General features: G+C 42.5%; 1 protein-coding gene across 1 annotated transcript in view; it reads left to right on the plus strand.

Annotated features, from left to right (window-relative positions):
* The window catches only part of astn1 (astrotactin 1), a 2,752,121-nt gene that overhangs the window by 1,763,845 nt on the left and 966,176 nt on the right, over nucleotides 1-22,100 (plus strand). The window contains exon 15 of the mRNA XM_041207794.1: nucleotides 1,595-1,786. Coding sequence (XP_041063728.1) covers nucleotides 1,595-1,786 — 192 coding nt within the window. The remainder of the gene's footprint in view (nucleotides 1-1,594; nucleotides 1,787-22,100) is intronic.

Consider the following 22,100-nt stretch of genomic DNA (forward strand, 5'->3'; position numbering starts at 1 on the left):
AATTCTTTGTCATTGCTAGATTTATCCTCCATGTAAGGAAGATGTTTGCATGATTCATTGATATCCCAATAAACTCATTTAGTGAAAAGCAACATCCCCTGATTTGTTTTGCGAAAATGCAAAAGCTTTTAAATCTGTTATTTTTAAAAGAACATCTTCTACTTAATTAAAACAGTGAAAATGCTAAAAGGTCGCTCTGTGTTACAGTACTTTAGCAACTTTTCAACCTACACACAGTCATAATTTCCTTTAAAGAGTTGTAGAGATGAAATTAATTAATTAGACATTCATCAAGTTAGCAAGAAGAAATATATTTGAGCAGCAACCATCTCATTGCCATTACAATCTGACAAAGGGCTAATCACCCATTATCAAAGTAATCCTGTTACTCTGTCTAATCTCATTAGGTAAGCATTATGTACAATGCAGCACATTGTACTTCAAACAGTTTCATAAGTTTATAATTTATTTACAATTATAACAGCATCAAATTTGATCAAACCTATGTTTCATGAATGCATTTATTTATATAAATCAATATGTTTCACTAAAACTTGGATAATTTGTGCTTTTTGCACCAACTGGAACTGAAAATTTTGTACAAAGTTTGCATCTGGATGAGTTTATTTACCAGACACTTGTATTGAGAGGTCACCAGTGATAGATCATGTTTCATAGCATAAACAGTCTATCAGACTGCAGTCTATCAAAATAACAATTCCACTGGGAATTAGCTGGGCAAATCGAAATAAAAACGTTGCATCATCTCCTCATCTCCTCTTATTACTCCATGGGCTGATTGACCCACATCTCCAGCAGTCCCAACAGCACCAAAACTGAGTAATGGTTGCTGCTGGGACTGCAAGGAGGCCTTGGGATGAAGAGGACATGGCCTCCAGACTCAGTTATGTCCAGAATTTGGACAGTGAGATATCAGGGAGCCAAGGCAGAGATGTAAGGGGGGAAGGGATGAATTTTGAAGACCATGTGCTAAAGTCTAAACATGGGGTGAGATCGTTGGGGCACACAAAGCACCCCCCCCTCCCTCCGCCAAGGGGAGATAACCCCCTCCCTTCCCACCCTTTCACCAAAGCTGGTGAAAAAGCAGCCTGCCCACTTTAGCCTGTCTTCCGTTGGTCAGCATATTATGGTGGCGGAGGGGGATTGAGGGCTTTATGCGGACAATAGTTGGCTACATAAAAGCTTCAATAAACCTAAGGGCAGGCAGTTTAGTGGACGTTTTAATCAACCTACCATCAACCCCACTCCCCTCCGTCCCCTCCCCACCACCCACTTTTTATGGGAACTGGGTCGGGGTGAGTCGGTGTGGGCTAGCCACCTGATATATTTTATCTGCTCCCCCACTGAAAACAGGCCCGGCAGGATCTGTTAAATCCAGCCCATTTTTCTACTACCTCAAAGCCATTGTACTCCCTCTGTTCAATTTTCCATTCCTCCTACGACCTAAATGCCTTTAAAACTGCTTGATGCTACCTGGCTATTTCTTGATTTACTTGATCGGAATTTGTTAAGCTTGGTGATGTTATGTGCTTTTCCGTTTCACTTAAATTTCTCAACTGAATTTTTTTCATAGTTGTATTGAGGACTACAAGCTAGCTTCGGATGGAAGGCTTTGCCAGCTGGTTTCTGAGTCCTGCAACAGCGGCCTAGAATGTGGTGATGCCAGCATTGCTCTGAATCAGACTTTCTTCAGAGATGTCTTCTATGGTTACAATAATCAGACAAAGGAACCTGTGCTTGGCCAAGTGTTCATGGGGACATTCAGGTAAGATTTAATACTCTCCATGTTCTGTTCTCCCCTCTGCTACAATGTCACGCAAGCATATGGCTAATAGTGAGTTAAGACAAGGGTTGAAAGAACGTTAAGACAGTTGCCCTTTCATGTAATGGCAAAATGGTCTCTTTTCAATTTGTAGATGTTGTCCAAGTGGAGAGACAGATGGTTGATTGCTGTGCCAAGACAATGTTCGCTAATTGCATTTATTAGTTTAAAAGCAGGTGGCTTCATATTTAATAGCGCTTTTTTTGAACGCTAAGATAGAGAGAAAAAATATAAATGTACCTGTTGATGGTGAAATAGTATAAAGATGTCCTTATGCATTGACACAGTCAAACAATCACACTGTATGGCAAGTAGACTTTCACCAGGGTCAACATTTTGTGAGGGCACTACTGAATAAACTTATCAATCAAAACATGAAAGTATCACATTTATTTTTGTTGTGTCAGGACTGATTATAAGGTATTTCTTTCAGAGCACTATGGCTTCAGATAAAAAAAAACATCATTTTTAGAATTAGTGAACTAGTATGATTACCGATTATACAAACATAAAACTATGTGATTTAACCCATTTGCCATTGAATAGGGAAGAGGTGGTCACTAATAATTGAAATTTTCATTATTGCAATTTCATACTAAAATTGTTTTGTCGAATAACAACGATCTCATATTTCATGATGGTTAGTTCTATGGACAGTTCAAATGCAATCCATATGTGACTGGATATGAGCAGCAGATTATCATCGGTTTGCTGAGTGATGTTGAGACTAATTGCTAATCACTACTCCCTATCAACCTCGCCCCTCCCCCCCACCCCCTGCTTCCCAGATTAGCAAATCATTTTTGAGGGCAACAGGGTGCTTAACAGTTTAAACAAATTGACCTTACTAGCAAGCATTTCCTTTCAATGTGGTGAAAATGATGCTGTGAACAGAAAATCGTTCATGTGTTAAATAACATTGAAGCAGGGTCTCAGAGTCACTCTATGCACACAGTTGTGTCATTACTAACCAATTCAGTTTTGGTGGTGAATTCTATTCTTAATAGTTTGTGCTTTAGCAATTCCAGTTATTTAAATCACTACAGTAAATGTCAATAATCTGAGTTCCCTTCTCTAAACCATTACACTGCCCAAGATAAATTTGATATCCCTCCAGCAATCTTGTCATTCAAGCCTTTTTAGCGTCTTATGCTGCATGTATATTTGGAAGTATTTTAGAAGGTCTACTCTATGTTCATTTCACTCTTTTGAGTGTTTCCCAGGTGTAAATATTTAGAAATGATACTTGCCTGGAGTAATGAATATAGGAACATACACAAGTGATTACCATTCAGATTGATCGATATCCCAAATGTAGTTGGACAGACCCATTAGTTTCAGTGGTAGAGCATTGTATTATTTACATGAGTTCAGCTGTTTATGAGCATCTTATGCTGGTTGTAGAAACATTGAATGCAAGTGAATAAAATAAACCCCTGTCACTCAGGAAATAGGTGAGACTGAATAGAAAAATGGAAAGGTCTCCAATCTGCCAATAAGTCTTACTTCCTCACTTCCAAGTTCAGTACTGTGTCTGTTCAGCTGCAGAGTAAATGGAGTGAGTTGTTGCTTTCAGCACAGCCATTATATGTTTTAATATGACTTCCAAATTTATTACAAAAGAATTTTAATCTAGTGTTCTGAAATGATGATGTTTCTCTCATGGCTGTTGTATCGATTTAAAACATGTGTCACTCAGCCACCACTTTGTGATATATACTGTGAAGGCTCTACAATTAGGCCAGAACATCCATTCAAAGCCCATTCTAAAAGGTTGTTGCCTCCCTCTTATTAAGGCCAACATACCTCAGTAAAGAGTACAATAATAATATTTGCAATTGCAAAAGGTGCTTAGATCATTAAATGAATTGCTTAAATAGATAAATCAGGACAGGCTACCTATTTTTCCTTCCTAACATGTTAGCATTTGTAGTTTATGTACTTCATTGCAAGATTTTGTGACTTCTTACTCTGTTTCCTCAGAGTTTGGTTGTCTGAAAATTTGAAACCTCTGAGTACGTATGAATATACAAATTAGGAGCACAAGTGAGCCATTTACCCCCTTGAGCCTGCTTCAATAAGATCATGGCTGGTCTGATTGTGGCCTCAACTCCACATTCCTGTCTACCCCTAACATTCTTTGACTTTCTTGTTGGTCAAGAATCCATTTAAGTCATCCAGTTTGTTTTATTTCATGTGTGCAGCATGTTGAGTGTTGCTTCAATCATTTCTTTTGGTTAAGGAACGGGCTAAGTTTGTTGGATCAGTTAGTTCTTTCAGGTTTTTTTTCATATCTGAGTTGCTCATCAATCAAGTAAAAGTTTATTATTTCAACTTCAGTTTTTTTTCCCCTCTGGTAGGCTCAGCACAGCTGCTGAGATCTGAAGTGCATATTGTTCATGTTGGCTCTCTCTTGACCATCTCCCTAAGGCTTCATTCTCTGGAGGACTCCCCAGCTAATTATGGTCTTTATGGTCCCAGTCTGACTGACTCATTCTTTCTAAAGCCCCTCGCCTGTTTGCCCTTTCACTCTAATCATGATGTCCTGCTGATTTATGGTCGTCTTGCCCATCACTTGCTAAACCTGGCCTCATCTACTGGTTACGTCGAGCCTTTCACCTGCTGCTCCTGGAATAATTAAACCTCTCACCCATTTGTCCTTGCCTCTTCAGCCCCTTTCTTCTGGTCCTTTTCCTGTGGGAATGCCACTCCGTGCAAAAAGAAAGTGCAAAGTTATTCGATGTAAAACATCTGTAAGCATTCTACAAAAATAATTCAGTTGTTTCTGTATTTAATATAAAGATAATTCTCTCACCTCTCTCTCCTCCCCTTGACCCTGTACCTGTTTCTAATTCTCTCTTTCTTTGTTTGATCTCTAATACTGATGCTACTCTCTCTTCTGGTGATCTAAACTATTCTATTGAATTTTTGTGCGAAGCTTTTATATCAATGATAGTTATTGGCTCCAGGAGCAGTGAAGTTTCTGATCTGCACCAAAATAGTGGTATTGTATTTTTTTTCACTCCAGTAACTCACTTTGCATTATATAAACTTCTTTCATGTATCTTTACTTGACACTGAGTACATGGAAAGCAATCTGTAATGCCATATCAGTATTCAGAATCAAATAGCAAATTAGTGAACTGGATTTATGACTGCCTTCATTTGTTTACATTAGTAAGTATGATGCTTCAACCATTCCATTACATAGATAAATTTTTCATACATTTACCACCAAGTTGGATCATGGCAGGGTATAGATATATGCATGTCTTGGTTAGATTAGTGCCAAGATGTCAGGCTTGGAAGTCTGGAAGCATTCACAGCCTTTCCCCTCCCTTACTAATTTCCCATGAAACAATGAGCATGGAAATAGGGGGGAAAAATTGGCATAATGAATCCCTGCATTGGAATGATATCCCTTTTCTCAAGTTTGCTGAATGGACCAAAATAAAAAGTTTGGTTGGTGTGCAGTACAATGCAATGTATATCAGTGGCCCTCAACATGGTAATGCAGAAGGACAAAATTTTCAGGGCTGAATGAAACATGCAAAGTGAATAGTGATAACTAATACCGAATACAAAAAGAGATGCATCCCCCTTTGATCTAGCACTGTTTAATGAGACAGGGTTAATCAGTAATCTCATAGTTTAAAAAGTGACTATAATACAATTGAATTCTATCTTAAGTTTGAGAGTAACATATTTGAGTCCAGAAGAAAAACCGTAAACTTAAACAAAATGAATAGGGTAGAAATGAGGGGAGAGCTGGCTAAGGTTGATTGGATAAATAGACTAAAAGGCATGGTGGTTTATGAACAATGGGAAATCTTTAAATAAATAATTTACAATGCTCAACGAAAATACCTTTCATTAAAAAACAAAAGCTCAGCAAGAAAGATCCATCCATGGCTTAATGATGGTATTAGATTAAATGAAGAAGTTTATCATATTGCAAAGAATAGTAGTAAGCTTGAGGATTGGGGGAGTTTTAGAAATGAACAAAGGACAATCAAAAAGCTGATATAAAAGAAACCAAAAAAAATGTGCAAATCAACTAGGTGGAAATATAAAACCAGTTTGTAAGAGCTTTTTTAATTATATAAAAAAGAGAGTAGCTAAAGTGAATGTTGTTCCTTTAGAGGCTGAGACTGGAAAAATTATCATGGGGAATAAGGAAATGACAGAGACTTTGAATATTTTCTGTTTGTCTTCATGGGTGAAGTGACAAATTACATACCAGAAATAGAGGGTGATCAAAGGCTAATAAGAATGAGGACCATAAAGCAATATCAGAGAAACAGTAGAAAATCCTAAGGGACTAAATGCTGATAAATCCCCAGGACCTGATGGCTGTATCCTAAGGTTCTAAAAGAGGTAGCTACAGAGATGTTGGGCATGCTGATTATGATTTTCCAAAATTCCTGACATTCTAGAATGGTCCCAATAGTTTTGGGAGTCAGCAATAGTAACACCGCTTTTCAAGAAAGGAGGGGGAAAGGGAACAGGCAAATACAGACACGTTAGGCTGATATCAGTGATTATCAATTAACTGGAACCTGGAAGTCTTAACAAAACACTTAGAAAATTACAATATGATAAAAAAACAGAGTCAGCATGGATATACAAAAGGGAAATTGTGTTTTGTAAATGTATTTGTGTTTTCTGAGATGTTTCTTGTAGGATAGATAAAGGGGAGCCAGTAGATGTAGTATACTTGGACTTCCAAAAGACATTTGATATAATGTCGCAAAAAAGATTAATATGCAAGATAGGAGTCATGGATTTGCGGGTAATATATGAGCATGGATTGAGGACTGGTTCGCAGGTAAGAAGCAAAGAGTAGGGATAATTGGGACATTTTCAAGTTGGCAGGCTGTAACAGATGGAGTCCTACAAGGATCAGTGTTGGGGCCTCAGCTCTTCATAACCTATGTTAATGACATAGATGAAAAGACAGAAAGTAACGCAGCTCCAGGCAGACAGCAGGGATTATCTATTCTAATTTGGATGCACCTTTTTTTTTGTGCTTTTGGCAAGGGATCTTTAATATCCACCTGAATCGTTGGAACAGGCAGAAGAGACAGGCCTTGTTTTAATGCACTTTTCCAAAGGAAATAAATTAGCCCAAAATGTATTTGAAACACAAGGAAACCTTATTTGTGTTGCTTAATGGAAAGTAAAAGTTTTTAGTCACTAAAAATATGTAAGCCATTACAATTTTAAAAGAAAAAGTCTTTGTAAAATACGGTGATACATGGTTTGACGGTCATTGAGTAAAAGCACATTTGCTGTGTAAAATGATACTGAGGCTGCAAGCTGTGTGTACTTAGGTAATTGTTACTGGCAGTGTATGGGATCCATGAGATTAATAAGGGGATATCTGCAAGCTACCTTAGAGAGCTGATTTCACAAAATTTTATTTCAGCTGTCAAGGAGCCATTTTGTCTGGTGGTAATGATGTAAGATAATTGGTGGATCAAGGGTTTCTTCAGAGTCCCTCAGCTCCTTGTTATGAGAAGAGGATTGTCTAATTCTTAGATATGGCCATGAGTAGGATGCAAAATCAAAAGCCTGAGAACATTTTTACATTTGAAATCACAAAGACCTTAACTTGGATTGCACCCAAACAGTTCCACACTGCAGAGTGAGAACAAAGCATAAAGAGATCTCTTCAAATGAGAATTGATTGCTGTAATTCAGTATGAAACCCCCTAGACCTTTCAAAAGCAGGACTATTAGTAAAAATAGCTTTAAAAGCTGCAGAATCTATTCAATCTTCTTCCTGCGATGGTACATGGACCCCTACTGGTGAACTAAAGACATTAACCATGCATGCTTTTATGCTGTTTACTCTTAACTACTGCTTTCATTAATTCAGCTCATGCTCTCTCCCGCATTTTGCTTGATTTTCAGTGCTACTACAGTAGTTACTTTGGGTGCTTTTGTTTTGCTTCTTTGCATTCCACCAACAAAGACCAACAAATCTATGACCACCAAAGCACTTCTACTGATCAATGTAAAGAAAACTGCTTCAGAGATATTAGCACCCAGTGCACTTCACAAAATACATTACGCTGAGAATTGTTTGGGAATTGACAGGATATCCAGGTCTATGTGCAGCAGGTAGGTCTGTCATTTTACAGGGAACCCATATGAGGTTTTGGTAAAATGCATAATCTCAAGAAAACCAAACAGCACATTGGGTTAAGCATGCACTGTCTTTTCACTGAACTGATGACATGGGATAAATCGTAGGTTTTGATTTTCAGTCACAATCCATATATTTTGAGCTAAACTCATTAACATCGTTGACGTGCAATGATATTTTCAGGTGAACTTCTTGTTTATCTTATCCATGGCACAAGCAAAAGCTTCCTACCCAAACTATGGAGCCATTAGATTTAGTTGAGGGCTATCACTCCAGAAAGAGAAAGTAAAGTATTCGAGTGCAGCCCTTACAATCCTGAGGTGCATGAATGAAAGACCCGGTCTATTGTGTGAGAGTGGGTAGCTCAGTTTTCAGCTCTGGAACTTGAATCTGAATTCATCGAAGATGGATGGATGCAAATCCTCTCTGGTTGCTGGCTGTAAACATCCTATCTGAAATTGAGACAGCCTCAACCCAGTTTCAATGAGGTTACAGCACTCGAGCAGATGCATTAAACAGGAATATAGAATGAGTGACAAAGGAGGTTCTTCTGTGAAATTAACTCCAATTTTATCAAAGTCCTGATGAAAGGCCTTTGGCCTAAACCATTATGAAGAATCTGAATGCCCTTTGAAAAATTTCAGGGATCGGGGCCGTTTTTGGATCCTGCTCCAGCATTGGTCAGAGGCATGCCGACCGGAGTGGCAGGACATCCCCCATTGGCTGCAGGACCCTGGCATATTGTGACCACCGGTGGCCACCTACAGGCAGCTGAACAGCTCCCTGATGCCTCCAAGAGCCTCTGGAAATGGCCTTAATAAACCTTCAATAAACTGACCGGGGGAATCGCCCAGAGGCAAGATGGTACTGACAAACTGCCATGGCAGCAGGTGGCATGTGTTTTTGTGCCCGCCCACCTCTGAGGGGGCTAAACGTCCTCCCCATGGATCATCATGGCAGCTCATTAATCAAACCCTCCTCATTCGCTGTCCAATTAAAGATGGTGGGCTTTCGACATGGGAAGCCCAATCTGAGGTCCCACAGCATTGGGACAGCCAACAGGCCCACTGGGAGAGATGGCGCTACTGATGCAGGTAGGGGACCGTGAGGTTGCCTCAAAATGGAGGCGATGAATATTTAAAAATTAAAAAAAACAAAGAATGCCCACAGCTGTTAGGGCCATCAGTGTGGTGGGCCAGCTTCACCAAAGGATCGCTTTTCATCTGAGTGGTGATTGGGCGATTGACAGGAGATTCAAGGTAGCTGCCGGACTCCATCCTCAACAGAAGATCTGCCTGACCTTTGGAAGATCCCAGCAGGTTCTGGAAATGGCACCAAAGTGGAGCCATAATTGTCCTAATTGGCTGCCCGCCTCGATGGAGCTGGTTGCTGGTTCCCGTGGCAGTCCACCTTCAACAAGATCAAACAGAGGCGGGGAAGGGGAGACGACCTGATGCACAACCTTCAGAAATTCCCTGTCCCCACCTCCAAAACCACTTTTGCTGATCTGATACCATTCCATCTGTTAACTTTCTTCTCTCCATAGATGCTGCCAGACCTGCTGAGTACTTCCAGAATCTTCTGTTTGAATTTCAGACCTCCAGTATTCGCTGTATCTTGCTTTTGTAATAGACCTAGATTGAGGCCTGCTCAAAAATTGCATTGTGCAAGCCTCGAGTGAGAAGGCAGCATTCCTGTTAAGTATAATCCTTACTAATATTATCTCACTACTTTCTCATTCGCACTGTACAGGGGTTTGGTACAGAGATGAAAATTAACCCGCAGAATGTCTAATCTCTGTATGTGGAAGTGTTGTCTTTATAATAAACCATGACGATCATTCAAAGAGTATCTCCCCGATTGTTCCTGCTCGTGGTCTGTCTGACTGTGTAATATTGACCAGATTCATATTCAGGGCTGTTCTCTCATATTTTACTGTACCACAGCAAAAAAAGGCGACTGTTACCCAGCTTCCTTACAGCATGTGAAAGGACTTCTTAATGGACGTACGGTATTGTTTTCTTCTTTCTCCTCCAATGGGTGAAACCAGGCCTTAATTTGGCAACTTCCCACAGCAGTGTGATTGAAATGGGGTGCTGAGCTTGTGGGGAGCACAGACCTGCAACGCACCACTTGAAGGTACTGAATACTGCAGCGTCCCCAACAACTGTCAGCAACAAGCTTGACGTTGGCTGGGAATGTGACTTTTGGCAAAAGATGAGCAACACTGCACTACATTATCACATCATTCTGACTGAACAAGCCCATTAAAAATCACTTCCTGCTTGAAATATCTGCTGGCACGGATACTAACAGGTGGACGTTTGAAAAAAAAACCTTTTATAAAATATGGACTGTGAAAACTTTATTCTGCTGCTTCTCATGGGCGTGTGGATGCTGCAACCCAACAATCTTCTGTGGCCTTTTGTGTTCACACCCTTGAAGGAACACATTTATCTTTTGGCAGACAGGCTCCCCAAATGCAAACATGCTTCACAGCACCGGCTTTGGAGGAAGAAAGAGGTAAACTGGTGAAACTATTGGTAAGGCTCCCCATGAGCTCACCACCTGCGACCGCAAAGAGGTGCCATATGAAATTAATTTTGCTCAATTTATGATGTTGTGAACAGGTATAATATTCCAGACTGCTACAGTACATTACACAGATATTATGATTCGACATATACACACAAAGATAATACAACATTGCAGAGGGACATATTTTAACATTGCTGAGAAACAGGCCATGAAACTGAATGCTGAAACATGTAATAATGCTGAGCATGGACAAAACGGCCAAGAACTTCCATTCTCCAGATGTTCTTACCCCAGAGGTACCACCCCACCCCTCCCAAGATTCATTGGGGGATCCCTCGGCAGTCCCCGCGCACTGACAACGTGGGAATTGCCCATAAAGTTTGGGCTTCCAATGTGCAATTTCCCTGTGTCAGGAACACTCCAAAACTAGATTACAGTCAGATGCTTCAAGTGGTTCCGACTCACTGAGCAGAATAGATATTCAGGAAAACTTAGAAGGATTAAAACCAGTTCTAACACCTGGGTAACTATACTGCTGACCCTGCCCGACTAGATGCCCCCCACCTAACCACCCAACTGCCCCCCAAATACATCCCTTAACCCCTTCACTAACTAGTCCCAACTGACTACCCCATCGTGACCACGCCAACTAGTCCCCTCCCACCTGACTAGCATCCGACTACCGCACCACCCCCCCCAAACCAACTCTACCCCCTCAACCACTTACCTATACTTACCTTCTCCCTGTAGCTTCTCGAAGTGGCTTTGGGACATTTAAACTTACAAGGATATGTCGCCAGTAAAAAGCGGGCATGACTTGGCTTCCCCCCACACTCCACTACAAAGGAGCACCCCATGCTCCACATTTCTGAGGAGGGCCTGTTTGGAACTGCGGGCAGGAAATGCGGAGCTCCAGTGCAAGGTAAGCATTAGGAGTGGAGTGACCAACTAGCGGAGATTACCAACCCTTGGCAAATTTGGCCCAACGTATTGCATTGTGCAGACAAAGTTTGCTGCACCGACACTGCAGCACACACACACAGACCTTATTTCCCATTTGTATTAAGCAGTTGCTTGCAATGGAAATAGTTGCATAAGGTAACACCAGAACAGCCACATATGGGCCCCTACAGAAAAATCCACTTCAAAACCTCCCCGTTCTTGCCATTCATTTTCACTCGTGTTAGGGTTGTCTCGCAAAATCAAAACTCCACCAGGAAGGACCAACTGAGCCCTCAGCTCGGACATTGTTAGAATAAAATAGTAAATTGAGTCTGCTTTACTGTTTCTGCCTCCAAAGGCTAGGGAACAGAATCATCTCTTGAAATCATAGTCCATCCCCCACAAGCGCATAAACCACTCTGTTATATTACAACATTACCTGTAATATAGTGAGTTGTGAAAGGGAGAAGCTTTGTGCCTCCATTGACCTAATGTCCCAGTAATATTATCAAACTATTTCCAGTGTAGTTGGTGACAGCTCCATTTGTACTGAATTCAGGCTTTTCTACAGTGGCAGTGAAATCCACACTGGGATAACTGTGCACATGCAACATAATTGCATGTTGCACCTACTACAACAATGCATTATTTATACCTTTACCAGTGTTGGGTGAATCAGTCTACAAACCAATCGCACGAAGCTCAACTGTGAGAACTCAGCTTTGCCTGAGAACAGAACCAAAAAATTAATGTTGTGCTGGTAATAACCTTCACAGCTGACGACATTTTGCCTCTGAGGACACTACATCCCATGAAAGCTTTTCAAAGGCAATCCTCTGAGGCAAATGGTGTAAAACTCTGGCCAATTGCAAATATATTCTGTTTTGTGTTATTCAGCATTGGGTAATTAGATCATTATGTGACTTGGCTGATTATCCATTCTTCAAATTAGATAAATTTGTAATTTTCTGTCAGCATTAACTACCATACTGTTGCCGCTGTTTTTTCATTTCAATGCTTTGTTCCACTGGTGCTGCAGATGTTCCTGTTTCAAACCTCCTGAGAAGATGGATGAAGGATCAAAGTGCAACCAAGTTTTCGCCAATCATGTCAAAAGCTTTACCTAAGGCAATTAGTTATTATCAATGCATATTTAATAAGATGTTACTCCTTTGTGACGCTGATGGAGGAATCAAGGCAGAACTCAGAGGTTTGCAAGAAATAAACAATAAGCAAAACACAAGGGACGAGTTACCATTGCCTACTGATTCATGGTTACTTATATTGCACACAATGTAGTCCAGATGGACATCTTGAAAGAAATATTTGAGAAGGACTGGGAAATGCACAGATATGAAAAGGTTAAGGGCAAAATTCATGTTGGCAAGAGGGATTTTTCCCCACTCCCGACTAGATAAATGGCGGGAGACCACATCACCCCGTTGATGAGAGTCCGCTAAAATTAAATGGCCATCAGGCACCTAAGTGTTCAGAGGCAAGTCATCGCTGGAATTTAGACCCCAAGGGCAGAATACCATGCTCTGAGAGCTGACTAGCCAATCTGAGCCTGGCAGCTCTCCCAACAGCACCGGCGGGAATGGTGGCGGCTGCTGGTAATACATGTACTAGAGGTCCAGGATCACCGAGGGACCTAGGCCACAAGTGAGGGTGGGGTGGGAATTGCGGAGAGGAGGTCGCTGGCTAGGAGAGGGCTGGGGTGTCAGAAGGAAGGGAGGGGCATGGCTCTCAGCAGCGTCCCCTCCCCCTTCCCAGTGCTGGGTCCTCGATCAGGCCCTGACTGCCTTTGATGAGGGACCCACCCAGGGAGTCCACAATGGGTTTGCTTTCCTGAAAAGACTCCCCCACCCTAACCTCAGTCTAACCTCAGCAGTGGGGAAAGTATTGGAAGCGATTCTGAGGGACAGAATTAATCTACACTTGGAAAGGCAGGGATTAATCAAGGACAGTCAGCATGGTTTTGTTAAAGGGAGGCCATGTCTGACCAATTTGATTGAATTTTTCAAAGAGATGACCAGGTGTGTAGATGAGGGCAATGCATTTGACGTAGTCTACTTGGACTTCAGCAAGGCTTTTGATAAGGTCCCGCATGGAAGACTGATAACGACAGTAAGAGTCCATGGGATCCAAGGCAATTTGGAAAATTTGATCCAGAATTGGCTGAGTGGTAGGAAGCAGAGGGCGATGGTCGAGGGGTGTTTTTGTGACTGGATGCCTGTGTCCAGTGGGATTCCACAGGGATCGGTGTTGGGTCCCTTGCTGTTTGTGGTATATATAAACAATATAGACTTGAATGTAGGAGAGTTGATCAGTAAGTTTGCGGATGATACAAAATTGATGGGGTGGTAAATAGTGAGGAAGATAGCCTTAGATTACAGGAGGATATAGATGGACTGGTCAGATGGGCTGACCAGTGGCAAATGGAATTTAATCTGGATAAATGTGAGGTGATGCACTTGGGCAGGACAAACAAGACACGGGAATGCACGATGAATGGTAGGACCCTGGAAAGTAGTGAGGATTAGAGACACCTTGGTGTGCATGTCCACCAGTCCCTTAAGATAGCAAGACAGGTATATAAGGCGGTTAAGAAGGCATATGGGATACATGTCCGAGGCATGGAATATAAGAGCAGGGAGGTTATGCTAGAACTGTATAAAACTCTGGTTAGGCCACAGCTGGATTATGGCATGCAGTTCTGGAATCTGCATTATAGGAAGGACATGATTGTGTTAGAGAGAGTGCAGAGGAGATTTACCAGGATGTTGCCTGGGCTGGAGAGTTTTAGTTACGAGAGATTGGATAGACTGGGGTTATTTTCCGTGGAGCAGAGGAGATTGAGGGGGGACATGATTGAGGTGTATAAAATTATGAGGGAAATAGATAGGATAGCCAGGAAGGAACTTTTCCCCTTGGTGGAGGGATCAATAACCACGGGGCATAGAATTAAGGTAAATGGCAGGAAGTTTAGAGGGGATGTGAGAAAGAATTTTTTTACCCAAAGGGTGGTGGGAATCTGGAACTCACTCCCTGAAAGGGTGGTAGAGGTAAAAACCTTCATAACATTTAAGAGGTATTTGGATGTGCACTTGCAATGCCGTGGCATACAAGGCTATGGACCTAGTGCTGGAAAATGGAATAGTTAGGTACTTGTTTGACCGGTGTAGACTCGATGGGCTGAAGGGCCTTTTTCTGTGCTGTAGACCTCTACGGCTCTATGGCACCCAGTACTGGTTGAATACCAGTATTGGCAGGATGAGGCCCTTAATTGGGCATTAATTGCCCACTTAAGGGCCTCAATTAGAGTCTGGTTGGGAAGCCTTTTCCTAGAGCCTTCCTACCCCAGACTTCTTGGCTTGGCCTAAATAGCCAAGTGGTGATGGTACTGGGTTTGTAACCCCAAGATCAAGAGCTCAAATCTCACAATGGCAAACTATGAAACAATGTAACTTCATCTGAAACAGATGAAAACGTGTTTGTACTTGAAAGAGTTACCCCAGACCTCTTTGTGCGTTGTCCCCAACCTGCACCCTTCTGCATGATTAAATGACTGCCAACTTCAAACTTGACGCTGGGGCTAAGCATTAAAATATGCCCTATGTTTGTATTTGTGAACTGAACCCTGGCTCTGTGGCATTCTTGGCTCTGAGTCCAAGTTTCTAGGTTCAAGTTCCACTCCAGGTTTAGAGTACAAAAATTATAGTTGATACTAAAGAACTGAATGCTGCACCGTCAGATGTGCCGTCTTTCTGATGAGAAGTTAGGCTGAGGCCCCATCTGCCAGCTGGGGTGGATGTAAAAGACCCCATGGCACTATTTTAAAGAAGAGCAGGGAATTATCCCATGTCCTGACCAATATCTGTCCCGGAATCAACATCATAAGAACATATGAATGTTCTTCAAGCCTGCCCCGCCATTCAATAAGATCATGGCAGATCTGATTGTAACCTCCCACCTACCCCCGATAACCTTTCACCCCCTTGTTTATCAAGAATCTATCTACCTCTGCCTTAAAAACAATCAAAGAATCTGCTTCCAACGCCTTTTCTGGAAGAGAGTTCCAAAGACCCACTACACTCTGAGAGAAAAAAATCTCTCCTCATCTCTGTGTTAAATGGGCGACCCCTTATTTTTAAATAGTAACCCCTAGTTCTAGATTCCCTAGATTCTAGAGGAAACATGATCTCCACATCCACCCTGTAAAGACCCCTCAGGATCTAAGATGTTTCAATCAAGTCGCCCCTTACTCTTCTAAACTCCATTGGATGCAAGCCTAGCCTGTCGAGCCTTTCCTTATATAACAACCTGCCCATTCCAGGTATTAGTTTAGTAAACCTTCTCTGAACTGCTTCCAATGCATTTATATCCTTCCTTAAATAGGGAGACCAATACTCTTCACAGTACCCCATATGTGGTCTCACCAGTGTTCTGTAGAACTGAAGCATAACCTCACTACTTTTGTGCTCAATTCCCCTCACAATAAATGATAACGTTCTATTAGCTTTCCTAACTACTTGCTGTACCGGCATACTAACCTTTTGTGATTCATGCACTAAGACACCCAGATCTCTCTGAACCTCAGAACTCTGCAACCTCTCACCATTTAGATAGTATGCTTCTTTTTTATTCTTCCTACCAAAGTGGACAATTTCACATTTTCCCACATTATACTCCATTTTGCCAGATCTTTGCCCACTCACTTAACCTATCTATGTCCTCCTTTTGTCTCCTTATGTTCTTTTTACAACTTACTTTCCTACCTATCTTTGTACCATCAGCAAATTTAGCAAACATACCTTCAGTCCCTACATCCAAGTCATTTATAAAATCGGTAAAAGGCTGAGGCCCCAGCACTGATCCCTGTGGCACACCACTCATTGCTTTCCACCAACCAAAAAAAAAAAGCCATTTATGGCTTCCCTCTGTTTCCTGTTAATGAGCCAGTCTTCTATCCATGCCAATATGTTACCCCCTTCACCATGAACTTTTATGTTCTGCAATAACCTTTATGAGGCACCTTATTAAATACCCTCTGGAAATCTAAGTATAGTACATCCACCCATTCCCCTTTATCCACACCACATGTAATTCCTTCAAAGAACTCCAATAAATTGGCTAAACATGATTTCCTTTTCACAAAATCATGCAAACTCTGCCTGATTGCCTTGAATTTTTCTAAGTGCACTGCCATAACATCTTAACTAATAGCTTCGAACATTTTCACTATGACAGATGTTAAGCTAGCTGGCCTATTGTTTCTTGCTTTCTGTCTCCCTCCCTTTTTGAATAAAGGTGTTACATTTGCTATTTTCCCATCTATTGGCAGATTCCCTGTTATGACATGGCTGGCGATATTTTCCAAGCTGACCACATCCACAAGAGAAACTTGGCCACACTATCACAGCGATTTTGCAATTTGTATTTATTACGAGAAGGCTTGTGCACTGAAGTCAGAAGTAATGAGTCTACTACCACCTTTAGAGATTTTAAAGATTAAAACATTTATTAGCAAAAGAAGAACAGATTTCAACTTAAACACACACAAGATTATAGTTACACAGTTATAACAGTTCCCAAAATTTCTACTTAACCAGACTCCCAACTACATACCCCCTTTAAGGCAACAGTCCAAATAGATTCCCAAGTTATAAAGTCATCCAGCAGTTTTACCACAAGCACCAACTGGACAATGGACTTTCAAAGGCTTTTAACACAACTTTGGTTACAGGAACAGCAACTTCTACAGGGCAGCTAGAGGCTTCCCCCTGTCCCCCTCAAGTCTGTTTTACACTGTCACCTTTCCAGATCTCACACGGCCATACCTCACACAGCTTTCCATCCTTCTTTAAATATATTTTATCCATTTTGATTTGTAAATCCCATTGTTTCCACTTGGCTTTAGAAGTTACTTTCATGTTCTCATTGTGGCCAGCGCTTTTGGGAAAAATCAACGTAATATCCTCGCCTTATTTATCTTGCCAGTTGTAAAAATTCCCCATGTCCCTTTGAAAATCAAACACTTCCATTTATCTAAAAATGCAAATTTCATTCACACCATATCTGCTGACCTCACCATAGCTCTGCTCATCTCCATTTCAAACAACTGTTTTATACCTCACACCTTTGATAATGTAAAGCTTATAGTCAAACCATCTTTATTAATTAACTTAGCCACACATAGAACCATACATACACACACACATAAGCCTGCTTTAAAATATCCCACAAAAATATTAGGAAAAATATGATAGTTCCTTGACATTCCCTGAATCCAGGGAATTTTGGAAAATTAAAACCAATGCCTCAATTACCTCACTAGCCATTTATTTTAAGACCCTAGGATGAAGCCCATTCAAGACCTGGGGAGTGGTCAGCCCACAGCTCCAACAATTTGCTAAGTACCACTTCCCTGGTGATTGTAATTTTCCTGAGTTCTTCCCTCCCTTCCAATTCCTAATGTACAAGAATTTCTGGGACGTTAATTGTGTTTTCTATAGTGAAGACCAATGCAAAATAGGTGTTAAATTCATCTAAAATCTCCTTACTTTCCATTATTAATTCCTCAGACTCACTTTCTATGGGATCAATGCTCATTTTGTTAACTCTTTTCTTTATAAAGTATCTATAGAAACTCTTACTGTACATCTTTATATTTCTAGCTCGTTCTCTTATACTGTAATCCTTTTGACATTCTTTTCTGTCCTTTACATTCTGTCCAATCTTCTGACCTGCCACCTTTGTGGTGTCACCAGCACTTTCTCTGTGGGTAGCCCTTGTCCCCGAGGAGCCATTCCTGCAAGTTCTGTGGACACTGGAAGATATCAGAGACCTGTGACCGGCTGAAAATGTTGGAGTCATGGACACTCCCTGGAGACTGTGTGTAGACCTACGGATGCATTTCTGGTGGTCGCACACCAGCTGCACATTCAGTGAATGGAATCCCTTGCAGTTGACATAGTTGGCCACATGTTGCAATGGAGATCTGAGTGCCACGTGATAGCATCCTGCACCTGTGGGAAACCCGAGACCTGGGCCAATCCAATCACTCTTGCATCCTGGCTGTCCTGGTCCTGGATGGAATGCGCAAAGTTGTGTGCCCTCCTGAAGCTGGCATCCGTGACCTCATGGATGCATTTGTGAGTGGAGGCTTGTGAGATCCCACAGAGGTCACCTGTGGAGTCCTGAAAGGAGCCACTGGTAGAAATTGAGCGCCGCTATCACTTTCACAGTAACAGGCAGTGGATGCCCTCCATGTCCCCGTGGTGCCAAATTCTGCAGCAGGTGGCAGATGTGACCGATCAGTTCCCTTAACAGGCGCAGTCTTCAACGACACGGGTTCTCGATCATCTGCAGGGATGAAAGGCAGCACTTATAGATCCTGGGTCTAGCTAGGCGCCGACCAGTGATGGCTCGCTGTGGCTCTGCTGCAGCTAATGCGGGAGCCCCAGTCACCCCTTATTCCTGAGGTTGCTGCTCCTCCCTCTGCGCTGCCAGGTGCCTCAACTGGTCTCTTCTCTGTCGTCTTCGCTCTCTGTAAGCATGAGGCAAACACTTGGGTCACCAGGCTCCATGGTCCAGAAGTACCCCTCCTGCAGCATGTAAGGGAGGGATGCGTGGGTTAGCTTGGCTGTACTAAGAACCTCTCTTGGTTAAATCTGAAGGCCCCTTAACACATCCGAGAGAGTGCTGGCCTTCACACGGATAGCCAGAGTTTAGTGCACTGCATGACTGCCTGAAATCCCACCCACCTCTGCCACATTCCCCCTGACCAATTGGCAGCAGCTTTGCCCACTGGACTGCATGCTGTGCTCTCAGCTCAGGCACAGGCATTCTCCTAACCTGCACTGCAAGGCTGCACTATTAGCTTGAACCATGGGGGAGACTGGTCCAAACCAAGGTGATGACATTGCAAGAGGCTGTGAGCACCTCCACCAGGGACTGCTCCATGGCCAGCTTTAGCAAGGAGTCTGTACAACATGTGTAGTCACCCAACTGTTCTGCAGCCCTCTAAAATGTTCAGTCTGTGCCCGAGGGGAGAAAAGCTCTGGAGCGCTTGGTGGCACTTTGATTCCTCTGCATTGCTTGAGTGGGCAGATAAGCTAGAGGCCCAACTCCAATCATATCAATGTGGCTGCGCCTGAACTGTCTCAGCTGCAGAAGAATGGTCACTTTATACAAGGTTTCCCTGATGCGTGGCCACTTCCCTCACCCACACCCTTCTTCCTGTTCGTGCTTGTGCGCTACCTTCAACTGCAGGGCAGCCATTGCACGTTACCCCCCCCCCACAACACACCTCAACCTTGAAGTCCAGCAAGTGACCCAGGTGAGCGCTCAGCAACATTACTGCGTACTCACCTCCGAGTTCCCCTTAAAGTGCTGCCAGCCAAGTGCGCACCTTTTATATGCTGTTGTGAAACACGTCGGTGTACAATCATGCCGATGTGGGCAAATGATCCAGCGGTGGAGGTGGGTGGGGTGAGGGGGAACGATTCCAGTGAGGTTCCCGATGTCCGATGGCAGGAAATGCAGCCTGTCATTGGCGGGTGGAGCAGACGACCGCATATAGTTTCACGATTTTGCGAAACCGATTTTTGGCCTTCTCACCATACTGTCCACTCACACCTCCAGACACACCCGATTCCAGTGGGCATGCAAAGCCCCGGCTGGAGCCTTTAGTTTTTTCCTGTTATTATCTTTGTAAACTAGCCTTGACTGCTGTTTTATTCTTAGATTTGTGCTCTCTACCCCTTCCTGTCACGTTCTCATATTAATACCTTCCCTCTTGCCTTGACTCTACATTTCGATTTACCACATCTTCCCAAAATTGATCCCTTGACCCCACCATTTGGTTAAAAAACCCTCTCTAGTTCCTTACTTATGCTGCTCACTAGAACACCAGCCCCAGCACGGTTCAGGAATAGACCATCCCAAAAATAACAGATTGTTGCTTTACTGTTTGTGGGAGTTTGCTGTGCACAATTAGTCTGCTGCACTTCCTACAATACAACAGTGGCAACACTTAAAAAGATACTTCATTAGCTGTAAAGCGTTTTGAGACATCCTGTGGTTATGACAAGTCACATAGATGTTTCTTTCTAAGCATGGTAGATTTCAATCCACTGATTTACCTGCCACACAGATATGACAAATTGACTAATATTTAGCAGGAATACAAAAATATATACCAACGATATTACCTCCGCCACTGAAGGTGGAATGAGTTTTTCTTATCAAACCTCTGTTTGTAAGCCTGATTGTCTGTAAACAATATATCTCAAAATCTAATGGACAACAATGTTCAGAAGTGCAATGGTTTAGGGAGGGAGTAGGACCATGACAACTGGATGCGCTGCTACAAATGCCTAAGTAAGGGAATAGCCAAAGGCACAAAAGGCCAAAGTTAAATGAGCAAAGGTGATGGTTAGCAACTGAAAAACATTGCAGAGATCATATGGGTGAAGGACATAAAGGAGCTGAGGATTAAAAGGAGGATCTCAGTTCACTCTATTAAAAGCCAGTGAATTCATGTAAACCACGGGTGGGGTGATGGACACAATGACTGAGACAGAAGTGATGGCCGATAGAATATGAGCTGCTGAGTTTATGGAGAGAGGAGGATCAGAGATGACCAAGGAAGGCATTAGAGAATTTGGGGCCAATTTCAAACCTGATAAAGTTTTGAGCGAGCAAGATTTTGGAGCGAGTGCCAAATATGCCGACTTGCCCAACTTTCAGGCCTGAGATATCTTCGCACCCAGGTTTTATCGACAGGCAGGCAGTCGGCTGTCCACCCGAAATGGACAGAATCAACAGTTGGCCAGCTGGGACCTGAAGTTTGGTGGTTAGTCAGCACTAAGTGAAGGCTTACTGGAACTCAGGTAGAAGTGGGGAGGGGGTGTGGCATGCGGGTTGCGTTCAACATGATCTCCTGCTCACGGTCACACAGAGCAGACTGCTTTAGCCTAGTGAGAGATCCTCAGCAACTTTCCCACCTCAGCCCCATCTATCACAACCTGTTGACCTAATAGCATAAATTCATGAGGCCCCACCTGTTTTACACTGGCGCCTCGTTCATCTGCAGTACCCTAAAGGTTCAAATCTAAAATGGCGCAAAAGGGTCGAATTTGCATGGAAAAGCAGGCTGCTTGTTTTTAACAGCCATGCTAACCTAAAATCAACTTCATTGATCCTGGAACTGGCAAAATAGTGTGTGGTGAAGAATCAGGGCAAGAAATAACGCACAACACTGCAAAGAAATGTGAGGCAAGTCAATACGGGTCACAGGACAGGGAGTACGAGATAAAGCAGACACATCCAGAGACTGCAAAAATTCTGAGATCTCAGAGAGACCAAAGAGCAATTGAGGGTAAGATCGAAATTGCAGCGAGAATGGGAATAGACAAATATGCCAAATTATAGTGTTTGAAACTGACGATCAACCGGCTATAAGCTTTTCAGTGTTTCACAGGAAGAATCAGCTCTTTTTCACAATGAATAGAAATTGTTGTAATAGATCTGTTGCAGGTCCGGAATGGAGGCTCTCAGGCCTACCCAGTGAAACATTGTCTTCATATGCTGATAGCTGTATTCAAACCTGACCCAAAAGAG

The sequence above is a fragment of the Carcharodon carcharias genome, chromosome 16, assembly GCF_017639515.1.
Source record: "Carcharodon carcharias isolate sCarCar2 chromosome 16, sCarCar2.pri, whole genome shotgun sequence".
NCBI classification, from domain to species: Eukaryota; Metazoa; Chordata; class Chondrichthyes; order Lamniformes; family Lamnidae; genus Carcharodon; species Carcharodon carcharias.